At 49.7% G+C, this 22,944-nt stretch overlaps 1 protein-coding gene across 1 annotated transcript; it reads right to left on the minus strand.

Annotated features, from left to right (window-relative positions):
* Nucleotides 1-1,054: 1,054 nt before the first annotated feature.
* CCDC63 (coiled-coil domain containing 63) lies at nucleotides 1,055-22,944 on the minus strand. Its single transcript, XM_077931184.1, has 11 exons — nucleotides 22,827-22,944; nucleotides 21,290-21,456; nucleotides 19,840-20,029; nucleotides 18,833-18,952; nucleotides 16,442-16,623; nucleotides 15,598-15,779; nucleotides 12,736-12,953; nucleotides 9,576-9,650; nucleotides 6,916-7,108; nucleotides 3,853-4,050; nucleotides 1,055-1,377 (listed from the first exon to the last, which is right to left on the minus strand). Exons 1-11 carry the CDS (start codon nucleotides 22,863-22,865, stop codon nucleotides 1,238-1,240), a joined length of 1,704 nt encoding a protein of 567 aa, XP_077787310.1. The 5' UTR covers nucleotides 22,866-22,944; the 3' UTR covers nucleotides 1,055-1,237.

Here is a 22,944-nt window from a genome sequence, read left to right on the forward strand (position 1 = left end):
CAATCAGGTTGCGGATTCACTTCCACCTGGAGCTGGACTGGGTGGCTCCTGCGGACCAATCAGACTGCTGCATTTTCGATCCTATTGTTCTAGGACCAATCAGACTGCTGCATTCTGGATCCTATTGCTCTAGGACCAATCAGACTGCTGCATTTTGGATCCTATTTAACTCAGCACATAACATTTCCCCTCTGAGTGCTGCCAGGATCTTCCCTTCGGCAAGCCCAGCCCCATCCTGGTCCTCCGAGCTGTACTACTGTCATTGGAAGAAACAAACAGATGCTCGGATAGATCCCTGGGTTTTCCCTGGCTAATGGACCCAGCCAATCTCCTGGCTGTGCAAAAGCCAAGCATTAAAAAGAAAAATCAATATGCATTGCAGGCACATCAAGGTCAAGGTGGACAGCTCTGTCCACATATTTCTAGAGGGGAAAACTGCCGCTCCCCTCCAGCTGCTGAGTTCACTCAAATCTGCGGCAGCACATCTCTCTCAAAGCAGACTTTGTGTAAAAGATTTTTTTAAAAAAAGCTTTAAAGAAATGTGTGGGTGCATGTGTGGTTCTGCCCCTATGTTGCAAACAGAAGCAGACAGGTGCCCACCATCATACTCAGCCAGTAGATGGAGAGAAATATTTGATAGTAAAAGTAAAGGTAAAGGGACCCCTGACCATTAGGTCCAGTCGTGGCCGACTCTGGGGTTGCGGCCCTCATCTCGCTTTATTGGCCGAGGGGGTTGGTGTACAGCTTCCGGGTCATGTGGCCAGCATGACTAAGCCGCTTCTGGCGAACCAGAGCAGCGCACAGAAACACCGTTTACCTTCCCGCCGGAGCGGTACCTATTTAACTACTTGCACTTTGACATGCTTTCGAACTGCTAAGTTGGCAGGAGCAGGGACCGAGCAACGGGAGCTCACCCCGTCGCGGGGATTCGAACCGCCGACCTTCTGATCGGCAAGTCCTAGGCTCTGCGGTTTAACCCACAGCGCCACCCACGTCCCGATAGTAAAAGTAAAACATTGCAAAGGTTAGAACATTGCAGAGACTGTAGAAATGCAAAAGTCAAATCGTGTCCTTTATTAATAAACTTTTATGTTTACAAAAGAGAGCCCATTTTGGTACTCCATCCCATTTAGTATTTTTAAAAATATAAATATATATATATACACACACATACATAGTCTATGAACTGGGCTAAGAATCCCTGGGCTTTCTGGCCGGAGTGCCTGCCTGCCTCCTCTTAGGGTATGGTGGAATACTTCTTCTTTTCTCGGCTGGCCTCCATTCTCTCCACCGAGGTTTTAAGCGATTTCATCTTCTCCCTCTCCAGGTTCTCCAGGATCATGGCTCGCAGGGTGCTGTGGTCTAGAGGACCCTCCACTGTTGGGAAATTCAAGGGGTTGCAGCTTAGAGGTGGAATCCGCAACTTTAGGCTTGGTTTTTAATTACAGCTTGCAACAAAACGGAATTTGAGCCCCTGGCCACCTGCTCCTCCTCACCCTCCGCCCAGGCTCAAGCTTGCTTCAGATGACCAGTAAGACCCTCTCGTCCCCTTGCTCAGCTCGTCATAAACTTGGGTCTTCCTTGGGAAAGATCTGGAAATGATCTTCTGGTTGGCCAACCTCTCACCTTGCATTTCAGTCCTAAATGGGACTGGTGGCAGCGGAGGCCAGCTGGCAGCAGGAGATGCTCTGCTGTCCAGGAGCATCATTCCCTGTCCATGGAGACTATCCCTTCCTCGCCAGACTCTGGGATGGCCACGCAAGGCTTCTGGAAGGCTGTGGGATGCCACAGGAGCCTCCCAGAGAGCCAGTGTGGTGTAGTGGTTGAGAGCAGTGGACTTGTAATCTGGGGAACTGGGTTTGTGTCTTCGCTCCTCCACATGCAGCTGCTGGGTGACCTTGGGCCAGTCACACTTCTCTGAAGTCTCCCAGCCCCACTCACCTCACAGAGTGTTTGTTGTGGGGGAGGAAGGGGAAGGAGAATGTTAGCCGCTTTGAGACTCCTGAAGGGGAGTGAAAGGCGGGATATCAAATCCAAACTCTTCTTCTTCTTCTTCTTCTTCATCCCAGAGCCCAGTAAACAAAATGGAGGGCTTAAAAACTCTTTCAGTGATGGGAAACCCCCACAAAGAAAGAGCTTTTCAAGCCCTCCTCCTTGCTCACAGGGTTCTGGGACGGTCACGTGAGATCTTGGATGGCCCCTTCCCAATGTCCATTCTCCCCTACCCAGTTCTGCATTTGTTTGCTTGGTTGCGCTGGCCGATGATCCCCAGTGGTCTAGGGACGAAGGTGAAAGCTGTTTCCTAGTTCTGCTGGATCTCTTAGTGGCCTTTGATACCATCAACCATAACATCCTTCTGGATCGTCTAGAGGGGCTGGGAGCTGGGGGCACTGTTATGCAGTGGTTCCACTCCTTCCTCCTGGGCCATGTCCAGAAAGTGGTGATGGAGGATGAGTGTTCAGACCCCTGGGCTCTCACTTGTGGGGTGTCTCAGGGTTCCGTCCTCTCCCCCATACGTTTTAACATCTATATGAAGCCACTGGGAGAGATCATCAGGAGGGTTAGGCTAGGTGTTCATCAGTATGCGGATGATACCCAGCTCAACCTCTCTTTCAAATCAGAATCAGTGAAGGCGGTGAAGGCCCTGTGTGAGTGTCTGGAGGCAGTTGGAGGATGGATGGCGGCTAACAGATTGAGGTTGAATCCGGACAAGACAGAAGTACTGTTTTGGGGAGACAGGAGGAGGGCGACTGTGGAGGACTCCCTGGTCCTGAATAGGGCAACTGTGCCCCTGAAGGACCAGGTGCACAGCCTGGGAGTGATTTTGGACTCACAGCTGTCCATGGAAGTGCAAGTTAATTCTGTGTCCAGGGCAGCTGTTTACCAGCTCCATCTGGTACGCAGGCCTAGACCCTACCTGCCCGCGGACTGTCTCGCCAGAGTGGTGCATGCTCTAGTCTGCTTGGACAACTGCAATGTGCTCTATGTCGGGCTGCCTTTGAAGGTGACCCAGAAACTGCAACTAATCCAGAATGCAGCAGCAAGACTGGTGACTGGGAGTGGCCACCGAGACCATATAAAACCGGTCCTGAAAGACCTACATTGGCTCCCAGTAGGTTTTCCAAGCACAATTCAAAGCGTTGGTGCTGACCTTTAAAGCCCTAAACAGCCTCGGCCCAGTATACCTGAAGGAGCGTCTCCACCCCCATCGTTCAGCCCGGACACTGAGGTCCAGCTCTGAGGACCTTTGGCAGTTCCCTCCCTGCGAGAAGTGAGGTTACAGGGAACCAGGCAGAGGGCCTTCTTGGTAGTGGCACCCGCCCTGTGGAATGCCCTCCCAGCAGATGTCAAGGAAATAAACAACCACCTGACTTTTAGAAGACATCTGAAGGCAGTCCTGTTTAGGGAAGTTTTTAATGTGTGATTCTATTTTTAATATTCTGTTGGGAGCCACCCAGAGTTGCTGGGGAAACCCAGCCAGATGGGCGGGGTATAAATAAAAAAATATTATTTTTATTGCTTGTTTTCCCACCTACCACTCCCTGCAGAGCTGCAATTGTGCAAGTAAGTCACATGTAAGCCGCAGGTAGAGACGTAGCTATGGGGGGACTTAGCCAGGTTTTTTGCCCTGGGTGAAGCCTCCAGAGGGCTGCCAGCCTGTGTGTGTGTGTGTGTGTGTGTGTGTGTGTGTACGCAAATGCATGGGGTGGTGGTAGTACCAATCTGGGTCTTTGACCCAGGTGAAATAAAGCCTCGTTTCACCCCCGACTGCAGGCCTGCTGCATATATTGAGAGCATCTAGAAACGTTTTGCCTCACTGTCCTCTGCAGCATCAGAGTCACAGTTACTTACAGGGCTCCAGTGTCTCCGAGAAGGGATCGACACTGAAAGAAGGTGGCGCAATCTTAATGGTCTCCAGTTTCTTCAGGAAGGCGGAGCCACCCAAAAAGGGGTTCAGCATGGGGACCGAGTCCAGCTCCCCCTCCAGCTCCTTGTAACGCAGGAAAGATTCGATCAGCAAGAGGTCGTTGGTTTTCTTCTCCAAGATGCCTGAAGGGAGGAGACAAGTGGTGAACTTCAGGAGCAGTGGCCTATTGGCTGGAGGTCACCAGGGGTCAAAGACCCCTTGCTGTTTCTGTGGGAATGCTCAGAGTGGCAGGAGAGGATATATTGTTTATTAATATCCTTCCTAACTTGCGTTAGCAAGTTCCTTTACTTAGCAGACTTTACATCCCCCTTTTTACATGCACAGCAGATAGCTGGTTGCAGGCTCGTGTGAGCCTCTCACTATTGTACAATTCAACCTGTCTCAGATTGAATTGTACGTTCCTGGTAAGTTCCCTTGAATCCCTCTTAAAAGAATAAAGACACGGCAATCTTATTCAAAGTCAACAAAAGAAGTTTACTCACATCAGTTCACAGTTGGATTCTTGAAGGCAGACTTAGTTACCGATGTGTACATGTGGATCTACCCCATATGGGGGGATAATCCCAGTACTTCTGCTAGCTGAAAGCTAGCAGAGCAGTCCTAGCTAAAAGCTGGTCAAACGAAGAAGGAAGTCAAAAAGAGAGAGGTGTGCTGCGTGACTCGTCCTTTTGTTACCTGGACAGGTAAGGTCACGGCCACCTTCTATCACATGCAAAAGGAAGGATGCTCCAGCCAGGAGGAACAGGAAGTTTTGACTGGCTGGACCAAACATTCCCTCGCATGTCTTCTCTAGCATTACAAGGAATGTTGTACTTGACTGGCTCTCATGGATCACATCCCATAGTTCCCACAGTCGCCAGTGTCCTGGAGCTACAGAATCTGCATGCAAGGGAGTCTTTTTAACCACTGTCTTTCCCAAAGCTAAGCATGTAGGAGCACTGAAAATCACAAGTTGCTTCAAGAGAATGGCATGCAAGCTCCGTGTTGTACAATGGGACTTCACAGAAAACACAGCTTAGGTTGCCCACGAATCATTTGCCCGCGCCTGTGCACAGGGAAAAGTACCGTAGATCGAGCTGAAAGGCAACACAAGTAGATCTGCATTGCTTCTTGCAATGCATCCACTATTATGATTATACCATATTGGCCTGAATATAAGCCGCACCCAAATACAAGCAGCACCTTTAAAATTGATGGGGGGGGGGGGAGAAGAAAAAATAAAAAATACCCCAATATAAGTTGCTCCCTTCCTCGCTGCTCCTGGCTGCATACTGTAAGATCGCAAATATAAGCCGCACTTTAACTTTCCGCAGTCGGAATTTGGGGACAAAGTGAGGCCAATGTGGCAATTGTAAGATTACTTAACACGCATCGCATGCACAAAAAAACTCATACCAATAACTAACTTATTGGTTAGTTATAAGTTAGTTACTTATAACTTAACTCATACCAATAACTAACTTAAGGTGCTACTGGAAGGAATTTTTTTTTGTTTTAACTTAGTTGGTCTCTAAGGTGCTACTGGAAGGAATTTTTCTATTATTTTATTTTATTTATTTTATTTTGTTTCGACTACAGCAGACCAACACGGCTACCTACCTGTAACACATTTAACTTAACACACATTTAACTTGTGCCATTCTAACCATACATGGTTGAAGGCTGCTTGAAGGGCTGAAATCCCACAAATTAAATGCGAGCAAGGCAGAGAGCTTAAACGCTCTTTTTGGGGTGGGTTTCCTGGTCCATAAAAACCTTTTAAGCTCTCCACCTTTCTTGGGAAGCAAGGCCCTCTCCAAGCACCAGGTCTGGGATATTCCCAACAGCCCTGCAAGATCCTGCAAGAGCATCCTGGGCCCTCCAGAAACAGAATACAGAGAGCTCCTTGCTCCCCAAGAAGGCAGAGAGCTTCAAACATCTTGCTAGACTAAAACTCCCATCATTTCTAGCAACCAACCATGCTGCCTGCTGGAGCTACTGGGCAATGGATTCCAGAAACATGGGTTGTTCTTGCCCAATGGAGATTTGCAGGGATATGGCCATAGCTCAGTGGCAGAGTGCCTCCCTTGCAGGCAGACGGTCCCAGGTTCAAATCCTAGTGGCATCTCCAGGGAAAGATCCTGTGCCTGAAACCCTGCAGAGGTGTTGCCAGCCCCGTGATGCTTTTTGGTGTCTGGTGTGCATCTGGGTCCATTGCAGAAGCAACCCAAGAGATGGGCCTGGTCTAGGGCGCCGTCTGGATATGGTCTGGATATAGTCTAAATATGGTCTGAAGCTCAACATCAAAAAAACTAAGATCATGGCTACTGGGCCCATCACTTCCTGGCAAATAGAAGGGGAGGAAATGGAGGCAGTGAGAGATTTTACTTTCTTGGGCTCCATGATCACTACAGATGGTGACAGCAGCCACAAAATTAGAAGACGCCTGCTTCTTGGGAGAATGACAAATGACAAATCTAGACAGCATCTTAAAAAGCAGAGACATCACTTTTCCAACAAAGGTCTGTATAGTTAAAGCTATGGTTTTTCCAGTAGTGATGTATGGAAGTGAGAGCTGGACCATAAAGAAGACTGATCGCCGAAGAATTGATGCTTTTGAATTATGGTGCTGGAGGAGACTCTTGAGAGTCCCATGGACTGCAAGAAGATCAAACGCATCCATTCTTAAGGAAATCAGCCCTGAGTGCTCACTGGAAGGACAGATCCTGAAGCTGAGGCTCCAATACTTTGGCCACCTCATGAGAAGAGAAGACTCCTTGGAAAAGACCCTGATGTTGGGAAAGATGGAGGGCAGAAGGAGAAGGGGACAACAGAGGATGAGATGGTTGGATGGTGTTCTCGAAGCTACAAACATGAGTTTGACCAAACTGCAGGAGGCAGTGGAAGACAGGAGTGCCTGGCGTGCTCTGGTCCATGGAGTCACGAAGAGTCGGACACGACTAAACTACTAAACAGCAACACAACAACAACAGGGCCCCGCCACTCACTGAAATACTGCATCAGGTTCTGATCTGTGATCTCCCCAGTCTCGCCCAGGTGCTCTCTGATCTTGGTGGCATCGCAGCCCGTTTCCTTGAACAGGAAGCCCACCGCCTGCTTCAGCTGGTCCAGGATCTTGCTGTTCTCTTTCAGCTTGTACTCGTACAGGTTGGCATCTTCCGTGGTCTTCTGCAGCTTATCCTGCGGGCCAAAGGAGAGGTGGTCAGGTGAAATATACTCGGAGTCGAGAGTGGATTTCATGCTCTTTATTCAGCTCATAGTGGTGAGGAGGAATGGAAGTTCCCCCAGAATGTCTGCTTTATATACCGTATTTTTTGCCCCATAGGACGCACCGCCCCATAGGACGCACCTAGGTGTTTTTTTGGGGGGGGGGAATAAAGAAAAAAAAATTATTTCCCCCCTAGGCACGGGGCTGGCGCGGGGGAAGCCCAAGCTTCCCCCGACCCCAGCCCCCAGAACAGCCTGCTATCCGCAAGCCTAGGGAGCCGCGCCGGTCTCCCCAGGCTTGCGGAGAGGTGCGCGAAGCCCGGGCGTGTTCTTCAGCGCGCCCCAGGCTTCGGAATGCAGGCAGCTCTGCGCAGCCCTTGGGAGCCCGGCGTGGCTTCGCCCCAGGCTCCGGAGGGTTGCGCGGAGCTGCGGCGAGCCCGGGAGTTCAGGCAGCTCTGTGGAGTTCAGGGAGCCCGGTGGAGCTTCCTGAAGCCTGGAGAGCGAGAGGGGTCGGTGCGCACTGACCCCTCTCGCTCTCCAGGCTTCAGCGAAAGCCTGTATTTGCCCCATAGGACGCACACACATTTTCCCTTCATTTTTGGAGGGGGAAAAGTGCGTCCTATAGGGCGAAAAATACGGTACATTATTTACACAATGGGCCCCAGATGATTGGCTAATTCCGGGATTCACCTGTAGGCCAATCAGGTTGCGGATTCACTTCCACCTGGAGCCGGATTGGGTGGCTCCTGTGGACCAATCAGACTGCTGCATTATGGACCCTATTGTTCTAGGACCAATCAGACTGCTGCCTTTTGGATCCTATTCAACTCAGTACATAACATCAGCCAGCAGCCGGGCGATCACTGGTCTCCCTTGGTACAGCATCAATAAGCGACACGAGCCTCAGATACATTTAGAGTCCCGTGCACGCTCTATCAGCAGAGTGTATAAATCTTCTCACAGCAGAAGAGGCGGACAGAGCCATGTGTAAGCAGTATATTACAGCATTTTATTCAGCAGCAGGAACAAAGGAATAAACATGTCTGCTTCCCTTCGTATCCAGCAAAACAGCAGCAATACAAAAGCTACATACAAACGGAAGTTCCCTGACTGTGCTGGAAGTAAACAGGCATGTGACACACAACAGTCATGCCTGTTCCCTTTTAAGGTGGAACAGAATTATATCCTAACAAGGGCTAGCTGCGATTGGGCGCAGAAGGGGTCGCCAACGCGGTGCTCCCCAGAGGTTGCGGGTACTCCAGCTTCCATCACCCCATAGCATTGGCCATGCATGCAAACTGCAGCTGATGGGAGTGGGGAGTCCAACAACATCAGAAGAGCCTGCTGGATCAGGGCCATCTAGTCTCACAGGGGGGCAGCCAAACCCACAAGCAGGATCTGGATGCAACCCCTGAAGTTGCCAGCAACTGGCATTTCGGAGGCAGAGCAGAGCCATCATAGCTGGTAGCCATTGATAGCTATGAATTTGTCCAATCCCCTTTCATGTCATCCGAGTTGATGGTGGCCCTTACTGCCTCCTGTGCAAGAAGTGAGCACCATAATTTAACTATGCACTGGAAGGTTGACGGTTTGAATCCCCGTGACGGGGTGAGCTCCCGTTGCTCGGTCCCTGCTCCTGCCAACCTAGCAGTTCGAAAGCATGTCAAGTGCAAGTAGATAAATAGGTACCGCTCCAGCGGGAAGGTAAACGGCGTTTCCGTGCGCTGCTCTGCTTTGCCAGAAGCGGCTTAGTCATGCTGGCCACATGACCCGGAAGCTGTCTGCAGACAAATGCCGGCTCCCTTGGCCTATAGAGCGAGATGAGCATGCAACCCCAGAGTCATCCATGACTGGACCTAACGGTCAGGGGTAAAGGTAAATGTAAAGGGACCTCTGACCATTAGGTCCAGTCATGGCCGACTCTGGGGTTGCAGCGCTCATCTTGCCAGCGTACAGCTTCCGGGTCATGTGGCCAGCATGACTAAGCCGCTTCTGGAGAACCAGAGCAGCTCACGGAAACGCCGTTGACCTTCCCGCTGGAGTGGTACCTATCTATCTACTTGCACTTAGGGATGCTTTCGAACTGCTAGGTTGGCAGGAGCAGGGACCGAGCAACGGGAGCTCACCCCATGGTGGGGATTCGAACCGTCGACCTTCTGATCGGCAAGTCCTGGGCTCTGTGGTTTAACCCACAGCATCACCCGCGTCCCAGGCCCCCAAGAGAGTAGGGCCCTAAGCTATAGCTTGTTTGGCTTATTTGTAAATCTGGCACTGTCCGTGCTGACTGACAGCAGCTCTCAACCCCTCCCATGAGATGTCACTAGGGATTGAACCCGGGACACGCTGCCTCTGAGCTATGGGACTCGAAAGTCCCAAACGTTGCAGCCTTTCCCCACAGCAACGGGACCCCCTATGTCAGCCCCACATGTGCCCCATTTACCTCCACTTCTTTCATGTTGCCGTGAACAGTGTCTTCCGCCTTCTTGTGCTCGGATTTCAGCTTGCTGATTTCATTCTACAGAACACAGAAGGGCACAAAGGGGCTCAGGCAGAGAGTGGGGAACCTTTCCCCCCAAAATTGCAAGGGCCATATTTTCTCATTGCTGAGTTTCCGGGGGCCCACATGCAGCTGGTGGGTGGGGCCAGGGGCAAAAGGGGGTGGAGCAACATGCATAGCCCCTCCCTTTATTCTGTGGGTGTCGCTCCAGCTGTGCTGGATTTCCAGAAGTAGGGTGGAATCTAGGCACATATTAAAAAAACTGTGAAAGTGCTTTTTTAAAGAAACGTTTTGAAAAATATATTGAATTTGCCACAGCTCACCATCGCCATCTAGTGTCACATTTGTATAATGCACCTTACAGCACCCTTTGTCTGAAAGATCACATAAAATGTGAAAATTAATAGGTAAAGAAAAGTTGGAATTATGTGCCACCTGAGTGCAATGCTAGTCTTGAAAGAAGAAACCTTCTGTTGCCAATAGATATCCACTTAAGCACGCAGGGGCACAAAAGAGTTGGTGCCCCATGCCTAGGCTGTATAATTATTAAGGACTGTAGGTCCATTACTTTCCATGGGTATTGATGATAATATAGCATAGCTGGTGATTAATCAGAGTAAAATATTTTACTCCTTTGCATGCTTATAGTTTTTATTTATTTGTTTTATTTTCCCCCTTTCATCCTTTGCATGAATACGTATAAGCAAATGGAAATAACAAGATAAAATATTTTAATGGATGGATTAATCAGAGAATTCTGTTTTTGTTCCTGTAGCTGTCGATGTTGCAGGCTCCTTTTTAGAAGGAATCTGGTACGCATTCCAGGATTCATGGGTGGGTGTTGGTGAAAGCATTTTCAGAGCGTACATCAAGTGGTTTGGTCCAACTCATAGCTGTCAACTTTTCCCTTTTCTTGCGAGGAATCCTAATCAGAATAAGGGAATTTCCCTTTAAAAAAGGGAAACGTTGACAGCTATGGTCCAACTCCCAACCAAAAGAGTAGTTGGTGGTGATAGAGAGGTTTAGCCATCTTGTAGTCCCTTCATTGGCTACATGGTGGCAGCAATGAGTCAATTTTAGCTCCTGAAAGGTTTCTCTCACGCACATTCTTTATTTTATTATTATTGCAACTGATTTCTTAATCACCTCCCAAGCCACCATCTCAAGGCAATTTACACATAAAATAGTTAAAAACACTTAAAAACACACAAAAATGTACGTTTAAAACAGTGTTTGCCAAATTTAGGTCTCCAGGTGTTTTTAAGACTACAACTCCCATCATCCCTGACCTGCTTCCTAGGGATGATAGGAGTTGTAGTCCGAAAACAGCTGGCGACCCAAGTCTGGGAAACACTGGCTTAAAGCAAAACGAAAACCCTAACAAGTAGAGACTTGTAGACCCTCTTATCTAGCTGGGAAAAGCTGTTAGAACAAAAATGTCCTTGACTGCTTCTGGGAAGCACAGTGGACGCTCGGTTTGCAAACGTGATCTGTGCAGGATGCATATTCGCAACCCGCAGTGCCGTGTCTGCGCACACGCAGGTTGCGATTTGGCGCTTCTGTGCATGCGCGACGTGCAATTTAGCACTTCTGCGCATGCGCGACCGCCAAAACCCGGAAGTAACCTGTTACAGTACTTCCGGGTTTCGGCGCGTCCGAAAAAGAACAACCTGAAGCGTCTGTAACCTGAGGTATGACTGTACAAGGATGGTGATTGGGAGTGGCCGCCGGGACCACATAACACTGGTCCTGAGAGATCTGCATTGGCTCCCAGTACGTTTCCGAGCACAATTCAAAGTTGGTGCTGACCTTTAAAGCCCTAAACGGCCTCGGTCCTGTATACCTGAAGGAGCGTCTCCACCCCCATCATTCTGCCCGGACACTGAGGTCCAGCACCAAGGGCCTTCTGGCGGTTCCCTCATTGTGAGAAGTGAGGTTGCAGGGAACCAGACAGAGGGCCTTCTCGGTAGTGGCGCCCGCCCTGTGGAACGCCCTCCCTTCAGATGTGAAGGAAATAAGCAGCTATCCTCTTTTTAAAAGACATCCGAAGGCAGCCCTGTTTAGGGAACTTTTTAATATTTAATGCTGTATTGTTTTTAACACTTGATTGGAAGCCGCCCAGAGTGGCTGGGGAAACTCAGCCAGATGGGCGGGGTATAAATAAATTATTATTATTATTATTATTATTATTATTATTATTATTATTATTATTATTATGCAACCTGGTTCTGAGCTGCGCAGGGCCTTAGATGGCAGTACCAGCACCTTGACTGTGGCCTGGTAGCAAACTGGCAGCCAGTGGCAGATCCCCCAAGCAATGTGTTGCATGCTGGCGGGCGTTTGACTGCCATGTTCTGCGCCAGCTGCAGCCTCCATACCAAGCCAAGGCCATTGCAGGACTGTGTGGTTACCAGGGCATGGACAGCTGTGGCCAAGCTATTTCCATCCAGGAGTCACCGGGAGCACTGGCTCCCGGTGGGGTACAGGATCAGGTTTAAGGTGCTGGTTTTAACCTTTAAAGCCCTATACGGGTTAGGACCCTCGTACCTACGGGACCACCTCTCCTGGTATGTCCCACAGAGGAACTTACGGTCTTCAAACAAAAACATCCTGAAGGTCCCAGGCCACAGAGAGGTTAAGCTGGCCTCAACTAGAGCCAGGGCTTTTTCGGCTGTGGCTCCAATCTGGTGGAACGCTCTGTCACAAGAGACTAGGGCCCTGTGGGACTTGACATCTTTCCGCAGACAGAGCTGTTCCACAGCCTGACTCCCTCCTTTGGCAATCTTCATAGAACTTTAGCCTAATGGTTGCCATCAATTTGAGTTGAATTAATTTTATAATGAAATGATTTTAGAATGTTGTACTATTTTATTGTTGTTAGCCGCCCTGAGCCCGGCTTCGGCTGGGGAGGGCGGGATATAAAAAATTATTATTATTATTTATTATTATTATTATTATTATTATTATTATTATTATTATTATTACTGCTCAATCAAAACACAGCCCACTTGCAGCAGGATCAGCAGCCCAGAGCCCAGCCTGGGCCAGAGGACCAGGGACCAGTGAGGGGCGTCGGAAGGTGGGGGGGAGGCAGAGAGGAGACCTGGATGTCTTCAATCCTTTTCTGCAGCCTCTCTATGTCGTTGTTCAGTTCGGTGACATAGCTGAAGTAGGCAAAGTTCTTCTCCTCCTTCTCAACGAAATCTTCCACCAGCAGGTCTATGTCCCCGTTTTCCGTCAGCTTCAGCAGTCGCATGTAGGCAACCTCGTAACTCTCAAAGCTCTCCCCCTTGGTCTTGGCTCGCTTCTTGGCCTTGAGAGCTGGAAGGGATTCAAGGGGGAGGGTTCATAAAATTGTCTCTTTCCACCTCAGTCTCCGAGGGGTGCAAGGCTCCAGGAGGTTTCCAGGCACTTACCCAGGGATCCGTCAGGAGTCCAGGTTCCCAGGTTGATAACACAGTAAGCGTACATAATTAAAAAGGAGGATTTATTGCCAAGACAAACAGATAACTCCGGACGGCTCTAACAAAGCCTCCAGCATCATTACTCAAGATGACCCTTCTGAAGATTCCTTCCGGGATCTACACAAGGTATTGAACTTACCACTCTCACGTCTCTTGTTTTGCTTCCTGTCTAGCAGCCCTCCCATTCACCGACTCTTTGGACTGAGTGGATCAGCTCCACCCTCTCCCTGGTCTGAGAGGCTGTCTCTGAATATATTCTCCCCTATATGTGCTTCCTGCGAGCTCTGGCAGCGTTCTAGCCTGCTCTCAGCTACTGCCTTATCAGCTCACCCATCAAGGTCAGGAAAAGCAGCAGTCTGCAGCTAGCTGCCGGCTCTCCCCTGCCGAGCATCTAAGTCTCCCTGTTCCTGGCTGCTTTCTGCAGTTGTCTGCAAAGCTTCACTGGGAGCTGGCTCATTCCTGACAGGTTTGTGTTTCCTTGCAGAATGTGGGACAGCAGAGACTATGGTTTATTTACACGTATATACAACCTGAGCCTAAGATAGAGGGGTTCATAGCATTAACACCCCAAGAAGGTCTTGCTTCTCCCATAGCCACAGCCCTGGATTTAAACAGAAATCAAGCATGGCTCTCACTGTCTGGCTTCTGCCTTTTCTGGCTCAGATCACACACACTCTTTGTCTTGGTCTTTCTCACCACCAGCCAGGTGAAGGAGGGGACCCACCCATTTGCCCTCCGTCACAAAGCTACTTCCTTTGTTATACAAAGGACCATACTTAGGTGGTTCTTATGCCCTTTGCCTGGGTAACTCAACAGCGGAATCCTCCATTTGATTTTTGACCCTTGCTGGATCCGGGACCCCAAGAATTGCAGGAGACTCGGGCATCAAGCCGGTTAACTCACTCCCACTGACTCACAACACTCATGAAAAAACATCACTGCGGGATCACATTCACCCGGTGCTATACCAGCTACACTGGCTCCCGGTGGAGTACAGGATCAGGTTTAAGGTGCTGGTTTTAACCTTTAAAGCCCTATATGGCCTAAGACCCTCGTACCTATGGGATGGCCTCTCCTGGTATGTCCCACAGAGGACTTTACAGTCTTCGAACAAAAACATCTTGGAGGTCCCAGGCCACAGGGAAGTTAGGCTGGCCTCAACCAGAGCCAGGGCTTTTTCAGCTGTGGCCCCGATCTGGGGGAACGCTCTGTCACAAGAGACTAGGGCCCTGCGGGACTTGGCATCTTTCCACAGGGCCTGCAAGACAGAGCTGTTCCACCAGGCCTTTGGCCAAGGCACAGCCTGACCTCCTCCTTTGGTAATTCTTCACAGAACTCTAGCCCAATGGTTGCCATCAATTTGATTTGAACTGATTTTATAATGAATTGATTTTAGAATGCTGTATTATTTTACTGTTGTTAACTGCTCTGAGCCCGGCTTTGGCTGGGGAGGGCGGGATATAAATAAAATTTTATTACTATTATTATTATTATTATCATCAATTGCTCAACCCACTAAAGGCAGCAATTAAGGAGCTGAAATTTTAAGTCATGGAAGCTGTGGTGTCAAGCAACCAAACAGGCCGGGATAAGAGCCAGTTTCATGACTGCACCATGACTGAATACCGCCCACAGGATCCGTCCTCTCGCTTTCAGCAGCCAGTGTGTTCTGCTTCACACATTCAGCGGCCCAAAGGCTGAGCAACTGGCTAAAATGTACAAGCAGACCCTAACAGCAGGAACTTTTAAATCTATTCTTTTCATAAATACAGGAGTGTCTTCAGCAAGCCTTTAAAGCATAAATTTAAAACATATTGTTGTAAGAATTCTAAAGTCCCAAATATAAAACAAATGTTTATAAATGTACAAGGCAAACACATACACAAGTATATAAACCGCGTGTCTGAAATAGTACAGGAGAGCAATCCTGAAGCCATTTTGACTCTCCCAAATCGACCTCAATATATTAATCTGCAAGGAGGAAGGAAATGGGGAAAGCCTTCCCTTTGTCTTTTTGCTTACAAATCTTGCCTGAAAGACGTATTTGTGTATGAATAAGGTGAGCCCATGACCTGGATTCAGGAACTAAAAGTATCAACCATCACAAAAGAATGGCCAGGCTGCCCTGGTAAAGCAATCAGTGACCATTAACAGGTATCCTGGCAAACAGGATTTCTGTTGTAGACCGCCTCCTTCTGTGATGTATGTATCATGTTTTTGGGGGTGGTCTTACAGGGTGAGCAATTTCAAAAGTCTCTAGAAGGGCTTGCGCACCATTGTTCTGGGTTCCTCCTCCCTCCTGCGTGTGGTGAGTGAGGACCCTGTTGCAACAGATCAATAAAGATCAGGCTTACTAGCTGCTTTGTTTCTCAATATTCTCTGGTTGGCCTCTGTTATTTTCTCCTACCAATAGGGAACCTACGTAAGGACTCTATATGGGCTCCTGGATTCCCCATAAGGGGGGAAAAGGGCAGATTTTTGTTTACAACAATGCGTGGTACCTTCTTCCTTTTTGGCCTGCTCCTCAAATTCCGAGCGGTCCACCAGCTTGATGAGCATGAAAGCCTTCAGCTTGGTTTCGTGGTTGTAAATCCGCTCCAGCTCCCGAAACTCAATGTTGAACTGCGCAATGTCCTTGCAGCGCCGCTCCTTCATCGCAGAGATCCTGGCAAGGGCCTCCACCCTAGAAGCGGGCAGAAGTGGTGGTGACGGGCAAATCATAGAATCACAGTTGGAAAGGGGTCCCCAAAGGTCCTCTAGTCCAACCCCCTGCAATGCAGGAAAATGCATGTTCAGAAATAGGACAGGAACACAGGGATGCTGCCTTTAACAGTCACACTACTGACCCACCAGGTTCAGTGTTGTCTACATTGACTGGTTTTTGAATGATGGTGCTGGAGGAGATTCTTGAGAGTCCCATGGACTGCAAGAAGATCAGACCTATCCATTCTGAAGGAAATCAGCCCTGAGTGCTCCCTGGAAGGACAGATCGTGAAGCTGAGGCTCCAAGACTTTGGCCACCTCATGAGAAGAGAAGACTCCCTGGAAAAGACCCTGATGTTGGGGAACATGGAGGGCACAAGGAGAAGGGGACGACAGAGGACGAGATGGTGGGACAGTGTTCTCGAAGCTACCAGCACGAGTTTGACCAAACTGCGGGAGGCAGTGGAAGACAGGAGTGCCTGGCGTGCTCTGGTCCATGGGGTCACGAAGAGTCGGACACGACTAAGCCACTAAACAACAACAACGACTGGTAGCATCTACTATGGGGTTTCGGGTGGGGGGCAGGGCGGATCCCAGGATTTGAACCTGGCGGGATTTGAACCTGGGACCAGCTGCTCTCACCTTTGCTCATAGGCTTGCGTTGATTGCTCAATAGACAAGTCCATCGTCTTCCTCTGCTGCTCCAGCTGTTTGTGAAGCCGGGAGTAGATGGTATCGAAGACAGACTTCTGGCACTGGAGGTTCTCTATCTCCTCGCGGAGTTTGGCATTGGTGATCAGGATGGTGTCAAAATAAACCGTGAGCTGGAAAGAGCAAAATGAGGAAGGGGTTGAATCCTGACAAGACAGAAATACTGTTTTGGGGGGACAGGGGGCGGGTGGGTATGGAGGACTCCCTGGTCCTGAATGGGGTAACTGTGCTCCTGAAGGACCAGGTGCGCAGCCTGGAAGTCATTCTGGACTCACAGCTGTCCATGGAGGCACATGTCAATTCTGTGCCCATGGCATCTGTTTATCAGCTCCATCTGGTACACAGGCTAAGACTCTACCTGCCCGCAGACTGTCTCGCCAGAGTGGTGCATGCTCTGGTTATCTCTCGCTTGGACTACTGCAATGTGCTCTATGTGGGGCTACCTTTGAAGGTGACCCGAAAACTACAACTAATCCAGAATGCGGCAGCTAGACTGGTGACTGGGAGCGGCCGCCGAGACCACATAACACCGGTCTTGAAAGACCTACACTGGCTCCCAGTACGTTTCCGAGCACAATTCAAAGTGTTGGTGCTGACCTTGAAAGCCCTAAACGGCCTCGGTCCAGTAAACCTGAAGGAGCGTCTCCACCCCCATTGTTCTACCCGGACACTGAGGTCCAGCACCGAGGGCCTTCTGGCGGTTCCCTCACTGCGAGAAGCCAAGTTACAGGGAACCAGGCAGAGGGCCTTCTCGGTGGTGGCACCTGCCCTGTGGAACACCCTCCCATCAGATGTCAAAGAGAAAAATAACTACCAAACTTTTAGAAGACATCTGAAGGCAGCCCTGTTCAGGGAAGCTTTTAATGTTTAATAGGTTATTGTATTTTAGTGTTTTGTTGGAAGCCGCCCAGAGTGGCTGGGGAAACCCAGCCAGATGGGTGGGGTATAAATAATAATGAATTATTATTATTATTATTATTATTATTATTATTATTATTATTATTACTGTCCTAAACTGCAAAACCTTCTTCCTGCAAAGAGGTGCTGAACCACCTCGGCATAAGTCTGTGCCATCTAGAGGAATAGTCATGATTTTAGATCGGGTGTTGATTTTTAATACGTTTACTTTGGCTGGAATTCGAGGGCACATCCCAGGAAGATGTGGAGCAGAGGTAGCGAGAGGTGTGACCTGCACAGAGGGAATGTGGCTTGGGGAGAGACAAGAGGGCCAGAGAGGACACTAGAGGGCCACATTTGGCCCCTGGGTCTCACTTCCCCCACCCCTCCCACCCAGTTTTTCTCTACACTCTCAGCATCCTGTGCCACTGAGATCTTTTGGGGATATTGTGCAACATTTTCTCCTCCTTGGGATTCCCCCCCCCCCGAAAAATAAATAAATGGGTCCTTCTACAAAACGTGGGGTCCCTGCAAGTCTGCTGGTCTTTCCCTCATGTGTGTGTGATGGCCTGGGATTCAGACTCAGATGCTGAACCTGAGGGATCCCAGCCTGCACAGGATTCCCCGCCTCCAGAACCAGCTGAGCCGGGGCTGGGGCCTGAGCCTGAAGGGTCCTCACCTGTGCTGGGTCCTCAGGTGCAGGCATCAGCTGAGCCTGCTCTGGCTCCTGAGGTGATGGAGGACCCATTGCCTGCAGGTGCTCCACTCTCAGCCCCATCAGAGGAAGCTGAGGTTGCCTCTGGGTCCGGTAACCCTCCAGCCTCTCCTGAGCTGCAGAGGCTCAGGGCAGAGAGGCGGAGGGAACTAAGTTCCCGCAGGAGGAGTGCTCGCCTCCAGGCCAGGAGAGGCGAGTCACCAGAGGAACGGAGCCGCCCTATGCCTCGGGCCAAATAAAAGCCAGCCAGCCCCAGTCCCAAGTTGCGGGAGCAACAATGTTGGTTGCTAGTTCCTGCCTGAACCCTGTCCTGCTTTCCTGCCTGAGCTCCTGACCCGCCCTGGCTTCCTGCTTGCAAGCCTGTTCCTGACTTCACCCAGCTCCCTGCCCTGCACCCAGCTTCAGCTACTACGGACTGCCTCCCCATTGCACCTTTGACCATGGACCTAACTTGGACCTCGCCTCTCGAATAACCCACGGGACCAGCACAGTGTGTGTGTGTTGCAGGATGCTCTCCTGAAGCTTGGGAGCAGAATATAAACAGTTCCGGCTGCTTTTAACTGGGTTTATAATGTTGGTTTTTCGCAGGGGGTGAGATTATTTCATTGCCACCTCCCCGAAGAGGCAGACTCTGGTTCTCAGCAGAGGCAGAAGGTGTGGGACTCAGGAGGGGGGTCTGGACCGGCGGAGGTGGGGGGGCCACAGCTCACGTGGTTGAGTCGGTTCTCCAAGAGCTGGATCTGCTTCTGCAGCCACCTGCCGTCGTACTCCTGCCTCATTTTGATGACAAGCATTTTCTGTTTCTTAATCTTGTTCTCCAGTTCCATGATCTGAAACAAAAGAGATCCACGAAGACCTTTATATGAATAGCTCGGGACCAGTTTACCCGCGTCCCTCCACTTCACCCCATAGACACCCACTTTTTGGTGCCTCCCCCCCCCCACCATTTCTGTTTAGACAAGTCTATACAGACACTTTAAATGTTGCTGCTGCTGTTCCGATCTGTTTTTATTTTTTCAAAAAAAAAAATCCACAATTACGTATAATAAATATAACATAGAAAAAAGAAAAAACACACAAAAGAAAACACAATACAGTAATAAACAAGAAAAACAAAAAAAGATGGAATCTTAAACACATATCCCTTAAAAACCCAATTTCTCTTACATTATTAATTGACTTCTTCAGATCCTTCCCTTCTGAATTTCATTCTATCTGCATGTAACAGCTCTCCAATATCATTCTTAATCTAAAATTATTTCCAACTATTAACTATCTTATTCTCTTTTCTTACTGTTCTAAATCCAATTTAAGGTAAAGGTAAAGGGACCCCTGACCATTAGGTCCAGTCGTGACCGACTCTGGCTCTGTAAGCCACTTCTGGCATGTCAAAGTGCAAGTAGATAAATAGGTACCACTCCGGTGGGAAGGTAAACAGCGTTTCTGTGTGCTGCTCTGGTTCGCCAGAAGTGGTTCAGTCATGCTGGCCACATGACCCGGAAGCTGTACGCCGGCTCCCTTGACCAATAAAGTGAAATGAGCACTGCAACCTCAGAGTCGGCCACAACTGGACCTACTGGTCAGGGGTCCCTTTACCTTTATGATACTATGACTCTGGGCTTTCTGCTTGCAGCAAACTAGAAAGCCAAAAATACAAGCCAATTTCAGGGTGTGTGCACCAGACCTCACACCCCTCCCGGCATTTCCCACCATGCACCTTGTCATCCAGTTCCGAGATCAAGGCCTTGGTGGCTCTGATGAGGGCGTCGTATTCGTCCTTGGTCTGCAAAAGGAATTTAAGCTCCATGCAGTTGCGGTCGTCGATGAAAAGGTTCCGAGGCGACTTGGTGAGGCTCAGAAGTAAATTGATCTCGTCGTGCTCTTGTTTCAAGGCGTGGATTTGCCTCCTGCGGCAAAGGAGGGAAAGAGGTTAAGAGTGTGCATCCTCACATCAACACTGTGCAGATGCACCAATGGAGGCCCACAACTGCGCCGTGCGTTTGGTAATACTTCTCCGCACAACGGGACGCATGTGCAAGGGGGGTGGGGTTCACCTACATGGCTTTAAAAGGAGATGGGGTGGATCCGTAAAAAGTGGCAACCAATGGCCATCAGGAACGAGAGCAGAGCCTCCATGTACAGGAACATTGCGCCTCAAATACTGGATGCTGGAACCAACCCATAGTGGGAGGCTCTGGTCTTAATGCCAGTGGGCATCTGAAAGAGGGGGTCTGGTCCAGAAAAGGGGACTGGGGCTGGTGATATTGATCTAAGTCAACATGGCAATATGTACCACAGACCTTCCTTCAGCCCCAAACCGAACAGGTGCAGAATGGTAGTTAAGGAATGTGCACTATGGGGAAGAGGGAGGCGAGTTCCTAAGGAGCTGTTGGGAAAATGAGCCGCCACTGTGCTGAGATTGCTTTCTCTTTAGGATTTTAAAAAAAATGTCTTCTTAATGTTTCCGTAGTGGGACGCGGGTGGCGCTGTGGGTTAAACCACTGAGCCTAGGACTTGCCGATCAGAAGGTCAGCGGTTCGAATCCCCACGACAGGCTGAGCTGTCGTTGCTTGGTCCCTGCTCCTGCCAACCTAGCAGTTCGAAAGCACACCAGTGCAAGTAGATAAATAGGTACCGCTCTGGCGGGAAGGTAAATGGCGTTTCTGTGCGCTGCTCTGGTTCGCCAGAAGTGGCTTAGTCATGCTGGCCACATGACCCGGAAGCTGTACGCTGGCTCCCTCGGCCAATAAAGCAAGATGAGCGCCGCAACCCCAGAGTCGGTCACGACTGGACCTAATGGTCAGGGGTCCCTTTACCTTTACCTAACGTTTCCATCATTTTTCCATAGGAGAGATTTATTTATTTATTTATTTATTTTGTCAATAGCACATCTGCAGTGGTCATTAAAGCTTCTGGCGGAAACCGTGATGTAATTCCATGTCCTTCATCAGATGGGAGCCAGGACAGGTGGGTGTCAGGGCAAAAGAAACGGATTTGGCACCTTTGCCTTTGAAAAGCAAGGGCTATACTCCTGGGGATAGTTCCGAGGGCCAAACAGGGAGACCTGTGGGCTGCATTTGGCCCCTGTGCCTGAGCTTCCCCACCTCTGGTCCCTGTGGCCGTCCCTTCATGTGGCCACCCCCCTCGCAAAACTCTGCCCCACTTACTCCTGCTGGAACAACAGCCGCTGAGTCTTGATCCCAAAAGACTTCCGGTTCTCCACCATGATCCGGAACTGTTGCTGCAGCTTCCTCAGCTCAATCTCGGCCATCATCTCTTTCTCCTTCTCAGTGTAGTCAGAGTTCTCGCTCCTGGAGTGGGATTGTTTCCGGCGCTGCGGATCGGGGCAGATAAGGAGGGAAGGGGGAAAGAGAGGGGAGTGGGGTCTGTTTTAAGCTCAAAAGGCTCAAACCTCCCTGTCCATGGAGGTTCAGGTCAATTCTGTGTCCAGGGCAGCTGTTTATCAGCTCCATCTGGTACGCAGGCTGAGACCCTATCTGCCCGCGGACTGTCTCGCCAGAGTGGTGCATGCTCTGGTTATCTCCCGCTTGAACTACTGCAATGCGCTCTACGTGGGGCTACCTTTGAAGGTAACCCGGAAACTACAACTAATTCAGAATGCGGCAGCTAGACTGGTGACTGGGAGCGGCCGCCGAGACCACATAACACCGGTCTTGAAAGACCTACATTGGGCTCCCAGTACGTTTCCGAGCACAATTCAAAGTGTTGGTGCTGACCTTGAAAGCCCTAAACGGCCTCGGTCCAGTAAACCTGAAGGAGCATCTCCACCTCCACCATTCAGCCCAGACACTGAGGTCCAGCTCCGAGGGCCTTCTGGCGGATCCCTCGCTGCAAGAAGCCAAGTTACAGGGAACCAGGCAGAGGGCCTTCTCGATAGTGGCGCCCGCCCTGTGGAACGCCCTCCCATCAGATGTCAAAGAGAAAAATAACTACCAAACTTTTAGAAGACATCTGAAGGCAGCCCTGTTTAGGGAAGCTTTTAATGTTTAATAGGTTATTGTATTTTAGTGTTTTATTGGAAGCCGCCCAGAGTGGCTGGGGAAACCCAGCCAGATGGGTGGGGTATAAATAATAAATTATGATGATGATTCCTATATATCTCCCACCAACAAAAGCCATTTGATGGGGCTGAAGCATAGCAGGTGCCCTACCCTACTGGGAATCCCACAAGCGTCTGGCCCCCTGGCCCCAGCTTCCAAAATCCCAGCAGAGAAAGAAAGCATCTTCCTATTTGGGCAGTTTTAAAACAGCAGCTGAAACAGTGGAGATACCAGTGGAGAACACAGGGGGGAGGAAACAAAACCATCTTTTTCTGCTGTCAGAGAGGGAGACCAGCTGACATCCTTCGGAAGAGAGTTTCAGAGCTCTGGGGCTACGACAAAAAAGGCCCTGCATCCCACGGCAACCAATCCATTTCAGAGTTGGAACCTGAAGTTGCCTGATCTGAAATTGTGTGTCAGGCGTGTAACCACAGCCCAGACCAGCCATTATAAGTAAAAAGAAAACAAAACCGACATGTGGAAACGGCCTCAGAAAAAAGGGGGGGGGGGAACCACTGGTACCAATGTCATCTTTCCAATATAGTGTAAGATGTTGGTGACAACCTGGACCCATCAATAAATGTGCCGTGTAATTAAACACAAGATGTCTTCAAGAGTCATTCCAGAGCAGTCGAAGAGTTACCAGGGTAGTTCCAGTCGCCATTTTAGTCAATGCCTTCATTCTCTCTCCTGTTGATGTCAGTCGCCTCCGTCAAGCAAAACGAAGGTAATATGTTTCTTGTAGGAAGACCCGTGCCCTG

The sequence above is a fragment of the Podarcis muralis genome, chromosome 7, assembly GCF_964188315.1.
Source record: "Podarcis muralis chromosome 7, rPodMur119.hap1.1, whole genome shotgun sequence".
Classification (NCBI taxonomy): Eukaryota; Metazoa; Chordata; class Lepidosauria; order Squamata; family Lacertidae; genus Podarcis; species Podarcis muralis.